Source organism: Phoenix dactylifera, chromosome 6, assembly GCF_051530095.1.
Source record: "Phoenix dactylifera cultivar Ajwa chromosome 6, Ajwa_hap1_PhDact_Kaust_v1.1, whole genome shotgun sequence".
NCBI classification, from domain to species: domain Eukaryota; kingdom Viridiplantae; phylum Streptophyta; class Magnoliopsida; order Arecales; family Arecaceae; genus Phoenix; species Phoenix dactylifera.
The window spans coordinates 33,369,812-33,376,089 of record NC_143195.1 but is presented as its reverse complement, the minus strand read 5'-3'; the positions used below and the strand labels follow the sequence as shown (position 1 = coordinate 33,376,089).

General features: G+C 38.7%; 1 protein-coding gene across 5 annotated transcripts; it reads left to right on the top strand.

The window, feature by feature from the left end:
- The first annotated feature begins 242 nt into the window (after nt 1–242).
- LOC148703247 (putative trehalose-phosphate phosphatase F) lies at nt 243–6,278 on the top strand. Of its 5 annotated transcripts, none has more exons than XM_089924038.1 (13): nt 526–835; nt 2,546–2,630; nt 3,090–3,253; nt 3,336–3,803; nt 3,905–4,045; nt 4,187–4,258; nt 4,377–4,505; nt 4,949–5,005; nt 5,097–5,198; nt 5,320–5,397; nt 5,540–5,680; nt 5,798–5,890; nt 5,994–6,278. In XM_089924038.1, exons 4-13 carry the CDS (start codon nt 3,531–3,533, stop codon nt 6,045–6,047), a joined length of 1,140 nt encoding a protein of 379 aa, XP_089780164.1. In that variant the 5' UTR covers nt 526–835; nt 2,546–2,630; nt 3,090–3,253; nt 3,336–3,530; the 3' UTR covers nt 6,048–6,278. The 5 variants fall into 5 exon arrangements, with proteins under 5 accessions (XP_088579918.1, XP_089780164.1, XP_088579919.1 ...); XM_088723793.2 differs by having other exon boundaries at nt 2,469–2,630; XM_088723792.2 differs by lacking the exon at nt 2,546–2,630 and having other exon boundaries at nt 243–835.

Sequence of the window (6,278 nt, the reverse complement as noted above, 5' to 3'; positions counted from 1 at the left end):
CCAGTTGCCCTTTTTCTAGAAAAACGACAGTGGAGCCGACAGTATCAGCCCTTACGTGGCGGGTCACGGATCCAGCGCGATGCCACGCGGCCAGCGGAGAAGCCGTGGCGCCCACAGGCTCCAGGGTCGCGACAGCGACCGCCACGTTTCTGCCGGACACGGGCAACGGGTGGCCGAGATGGGGAGGAGGGACCTGATTTTAATCTAATATAATAAAACAACACGGACTTCCCGTGTGCTGCGAGATTGACTTCGGCGGTTCCCTCGGGAGCTCAAAAAAAATAAACGCGCCACGTTGGTTGGTCGGGTTAAATAGTTTTGCTTTGCGTGACTTGGGAGTCGAATGAGTTGGCGGGGCCCACAGATATTTGGCAGATTGGAGGGTTTTTTTTTTTTTTTTTTGGGTACATGAGATTGGAGTTTTTCATTGTTATTTCTGGTGTGGGGGTTTCCTAAATCAACAGCCGTTTCCTTGAGGAGCACGTCTCCTCCGCCAAAACACCCTATAAATACCGTGCCTCGCCTCTCAGCCTTCCCTTCTTCTCCCCTTCCTATCTCTCGCCTTTGTTGCGTTGAAGTCGCCCTGCTCTCCTCCGTGATTTTCTAGGGTTTCTTAAGATCCTGTCCCTCGCTCTTGACCGGTTCCTCCCTTTCTTCCGCTCTTTTTTTCCTCTTCCGCTATTCTCTTCGCTCGCTTCTTTCTTTCTTTCTTTCTTTCTAGCGCTTGGATTCTTTCCGAACCTCGCCCGATCTCTCCCCCTCTCCTGCTGCATTACGAGGATCCGATCGCGTCGATCTTGAAGCCTGGTTTTCATCTTTTTGGATTCTCGATCAGGTATATATGATTCTTTTTCTTATATATTCGGTCCACTGGCAATGGCTTTGATTTTTAGTGCAGTAGATTCAGATTCATGTAACTTTCTTGAATTTTTTTGTCGACTCTTTAATATCTTCTTCCACTATTTCTTGTTTTATTTTATCGTTCTGATCTCTCTCTCTCTCTATATATATATATATATTTGTTTATGCTATGATTTGACGTTGTTTTGATTTCTTTCTCTCTTTTTTAATCTTCTTCTTGACAATTTTTGTTTGTTGGTTTTTTAATCTTCTTGATTTCCATGTACCTTCTTGTTTGGATCTGGGTGGTGAAATCTTAATATTTCTTGTCTTTTACTCGATTTCTGGAGGTATTCCGTCCTCTGCGGCCTCGGTAGATTTTGGGAAATCGAGGGTACTTTCCACAGACTATTGTTGCCGCAAAAAGCCGCCTTGCAGTGCTTGCTTGTATACCGACCGGCTTGCGTTGCCTCGTTGTCTCCGTTATTCTTTGGCTGCCCATTGCTCCCTTATATGTTTTGTAATCAGGCTATATATAGCTCTATTGGGCAAAACAGGGGAGCCCAGCCTACCCCTTGGTCCCAAGTCCGGCTCCCCTGATGGAATCCCAGCGTCTAATAAAACAAGCAGTTAGATATATAATTACTGTTTCTGACATTTTGTAACGCTTAACAAGTTTTTATATTTAGCTTACTTTTTCTTTTAGCTGTAGAAGGTCCCCACTCATCATCCGTACCCTTTGTTAAGTCGTTTTAGTAGCGCTCTTTACCTTGCGTTTTTAGTAACAAAGTTGCTGCTTCTGGGCGCTGTACGTCTGTTTGCTGCATCTTTTCTTCCTTATATGTGATGTGGGCCTTTGTGGGTTTGCCCAACGTATCCAGCTCTCTTTTTTTCACCACTACATGTGATTTTTTTGGGTTTTTTTGAGGTGGGTTTACCTTATGTTGCGAATTTCCGCGTGGCACATGGTGTACGACTTCATAAAGTCCAGCTTTTTCTCACAGTTAGGTTTTTTTTTTTTTTTGCTTTAGAATTTATTAGTTTAATGTATACCATCTTATTATGCTAGCGGTCATTCAAAGGGCATAATCCGATATCCATTTCATTAGGGGTGTTAGTTGTGCTGGGAAACTTGTATGGAGAGATTTGATTTTATTATGTGCAGGAACTTGTCATCTAATGTTCACGGTAGCGTGGCTATGCTGCTATATTTTTTTCATTCTCTAGAACCAAGATGTGGTGAAGCCAAGTCGTCCGTTTCATTGAATTAATATAAATGAAAGGGTTTTCAAAATTGAGCTGTCTTTCATATTTTTTATGATCATGTTGTACTGCCATTAAATTTCTGTCATAAAGCGGTGTGTTCCTATTATGTGTTACGGGAAGAGCGCAGTGACCCTTGGTTTGCCATGCTACTTCCATATACTATTATCTAATCTGACAATGTGTAAAAACACATGTAGATTATCTGACCATATGTATAAACACATGTAGATAAATTAATGAAGTGATTTGTTAGCCTACAGTAAATTTACTGAATTGAGCACTAGATTTGCTAATGGCAGCTCCCGAGTACCAAGACCCAGCTTTTATGATATGATTTTTTTTTTTTTTTTTTTTGATGGAAGCGCGAGGTGTGATGTTTTAGCTTTTATAATATGATCGTCTGGCCTCGTGCGCTTTTTAAGGGTTTGACTCCAACTAGGTTGGTTGCCTACTACATCTTGCTGATGGGAAACATAATATTAAGAGGAAGATTGGTTTTCTCCCACTCCTAACTGCATATTTTGGTATGTTTCTTTTCTCTTTCATTTTTTGGGTCTCCTTCTATATCACTAGCACAATAATAGGTTGAAGGAAGCCTTCAAATGTATACATAGATTTATCGGAACAGAAGGTTCTTTTACAGTTGGAAGACACATGTTAATTTTGTGAGAAAATGATGTAGAAATACATGTGATATATTTAATTCTGTTGAGGTCTGATTGTATATTGGGGAAGGCAAGATTCAACTTTATGATTCATAGGTCGTCTCTTATGCTGCGGAAGCAACTTTATGACATTTGTTTTGTAATTATGTATGTATGTATGTATTCATGTATATGTATATGTACCTAACACTATGATTATGCCGCCCCTCAAGTTTATATGTTGTCTTTAATGTCCTATTTGTTTTCTCATAAATATAGTTATTTGCAGTAATCCATGTTCGGTGGGTTAAATTTGTTCTTCTTCTCCCATATGTGCAGCGAATAGATTCTTTTTTCAAAAAAAATTGGGTAACATCAGCTGAAGTGTGGAACCTTCCCAGTGTGCAGTGAATAGTTTCATCTGGTCAAAGTGATTCTTTTGACTCATCTCTACCACTTCCAGCTCAAATGTATAAATGCTCTTTAGTTCTGGCGATGACAAGGTATGTCGTCGGTTGATCTTAGATTTTTATGCAGGATTTTTTTTTTTTTTATTTGTCGCTTTAACAAAATTTTGGTCATCAGTTTTCAGGTAGCCTTCGCTTAATGGACGACCGTACTCAGGACTGCAGTGACAAGAAGACACTAAAGAGGTGGTTTTTCATTGACAAAAGGGTTGGGTGAATACATAGGTGCAGAAGAGGTTATTTAATAGGTTCCGAGCTGGCAGTTTAGTATCATACCTCTATTGAAGATAATATTGGTAGTGATCTTGATCCAATGGATTTGAAGACAAAAAGTAGTTCCCCTGTTCTCACTGACCCGGTGTCCGTAAACAAGTCAAGATTAGGATTGCCTTCTAGGAAGAAACCTACATGTCCTTCTGGTTCGCATTTAACAGGACCCAGAAGAAAGCCCAGACCTGGTAAGCTCGATGATGTCCGTCATAGTGGTTGGCTGGATGCCATGAAATCTTCATCACCTCCTCGCAAAAAGCTAAACAAGGATGTCAGCTCATCAGCTGAACAAGATGTTGCATATCGTACCTGGATGGTATGTTCGCTTTGCCGGTGAATATAGAAACATCTCGAGTATAATCTGTATAAGTCATTGCATATGACTATTTATGGAACTGAAGTAAACTCTATTTACAGTTGAAATATCCATCAGCATTATCTTCACTGGAACAAATTACAACTCGTGCCAAAGGCAAGAAGATTGCATTGTTTATGGATTATGATGGAACTCTATCACCTATTGTGGACAACCCTGACCATGCTTATATGACTAGAGCGGTAAAATCATTTCCCTACTTTGAAATTATTACAACACTAATCAAGAGATAATTGATTTTCTGATATATTCATAGATATCTGCTGGTTTCTACTTGTGTTGCAATTATTAGCCTTTGACTAGCTATTTGGTTTTATTTTCAGATGCGTACTGCTGTTAAAGCTGTTGCGAAATATTTTCCAACTGCAATTATTAGTGGAAGGCGTCGTGATAAGGTAAGGCTACATGTTATTCTTTTTTTATTTATTTTCTTGTACTTATATGAGTATATTATTTGAATTGCCCATGTACTGTACAAGCTTCTAACACACAGTGTCCGTGGATATTTCTCAGGTGTTTGAATTCATAAGACTAACAGAATTGTATTATGCTGGTAGTCATGGAATGGACATTATGGGCCCAGTAAGAGAATCTGAGTCCAGTGGTGACCATCCGAAGTGCATTAGGTCTACTGACAAGCAGGTGAAAAATCCCTTATACATATCAGGTTAAATTTTCCAGCAGCTTGGCAAATAAAGACCTTTATGTCCTTGTTCCTTTGAACCTTGTCCCATATCCTCGAATGTTATATTATATTGGCAAAAAAATAATATATATATTTCTTTTACAATGCACTGCAATATTACAAGATATATGAGTTGCTTTGTTGTGTATGCTTAGTGTATCAGAGAGTTGGCCATGTGAGATCTAGGACACTATCAACTCAAATCTCTGCGTTGATACTTATTTTCCTGATTCCTTGTCAAGTTAATATGGTCATCAACCAAAAAGATGATAGTAATAGGCCTTTTTTTTGCACAGATCATATTTTATTCTTGATTAAGAATTCATGCATGCCAAATTGATTTGCAGGTGTCATACTATGTCTATTCAATTGCTGACTTTTTTGGTGTGTTTCCTTCTAGGGTAAGGAGGTTAATCTGTTCCAGCCTGCTAGTGAGTTCTTACCGCTGATGGACGAGGTATATGGTCCCTGTTATCTACAGCTACATTTCTTTCATCACATGATTCTAGTTGTACCACTGATTCCTGGATGCATATTTGGGATGATAGGTTTTTTGCTCCCTCGTTGAGAATACTAAAGATATAAAAGGTGCAATGGTTGAGAACAACAAGTTTTGTGTCTCTGTACATTACCGCCTTGTAGATGAAAAGGTAAATTCTAAATTTCAGAGTCGGTGTCATGATCTTGCTGGCTTATTATGAAAATGATATTTGCATGTTATTGAGCTTGGAATTTAATCAAAGCTTTTCTTTCTTGGTCTATGGTCTCCAGAGTTGGTTTTTGGTTGCACAGCGCGTGTATGATCTCCTTAAGGGCTACCCTCGTTTGCGATTGACCCATGGGCGGAAGGTAAAAACAAAACAATATTTTAGTAGATATTTTCTTTGTATTTTTCTGTTGAAACTAATCTTTTCTCGGTTTCCATTGAGGTTTTTTCATCAAAATAATAATAATAATAATAACTTCCATTGTGGTTTTCCTTATGGATCAGGTTTTAGAGATCCGCCCTGAGATCGACTGGAACAAGGGTAAAGCGGTTGAGTTTCTGCTTGAATCCCTTGGACTAGACGATATTGATGATGTGTTCCCGATTTATGTTGGAGATGACCGTACTGATGAGGATGCATTCAAGGTATATAAAAATGATTGATTTAGGAGTACAAGCAAATAATGTGGCATTGAATTTAGTTTACATAGTGACTACCATTAGATAGGATTATCTAATATTGTTTCTGGATGTTCATAATAGGTTCTGAGAGAGAGAAACTATGGCTATGGTATTTTAGTGTCATCAGTGCCAAAAGATTCCAATGCCTTCTACTCTCTTAGAGATCCATCTGAGGTATGATAACCTTTCTCTCTCTTTCAAGTTTGTGCTGCTAGCTGAATTTATACCTTCTTTAATTTATAACCACATGCAATATGCCCTACTTTCTTTTCTGCAGGTAATGGAATTTCTGAAGTCTCTTATGAAATGGAAGAAATCAGCCTCATCATAAGGAATTTCAAATAATTCCTCCTATGTTCTTCCATTTTGTTCCCAAGTGAATTCTGTAGGTGTTTGTCCATTTCAATTCATATCGCATATGTATTTATTTATTCATTGTTGACAGCTCAAAATATAGCCAGTTGTTCCTTTGTAAATACTCGTCCGTTTTTATTAAACTTGCTTGCAAAGAGGCAGATACAACTTTCAAGAATCTTTTGAGATATCTGCTCGGTTAGAACAA

Excerpts from the sequence above, each read along its gene's own strand:
- LOC148703247 (XM_088723792.2), top strand. The coding sequence starts at position 3,531 with ATGGATTTGAAGACAAAAAGTAGTTCCCCTGTTCTCACTGACCCGGTG. Across the intron at positions 4,046-4,186 it reads ATGCTTATATGACTAGAGCG|ATGCGTACTGCTGTTAAAGC; the intron begins GTAAAATCATTT and ends TTTTATTTTCAG. Across the intron at positions 5,891-5,993 it reads CTCTTAGAGATCCATCTGAG|GTAATGGAATTTCTGAAGTC; the intron begins GTATGATAACCT and ends TCTTTTCTGCAG.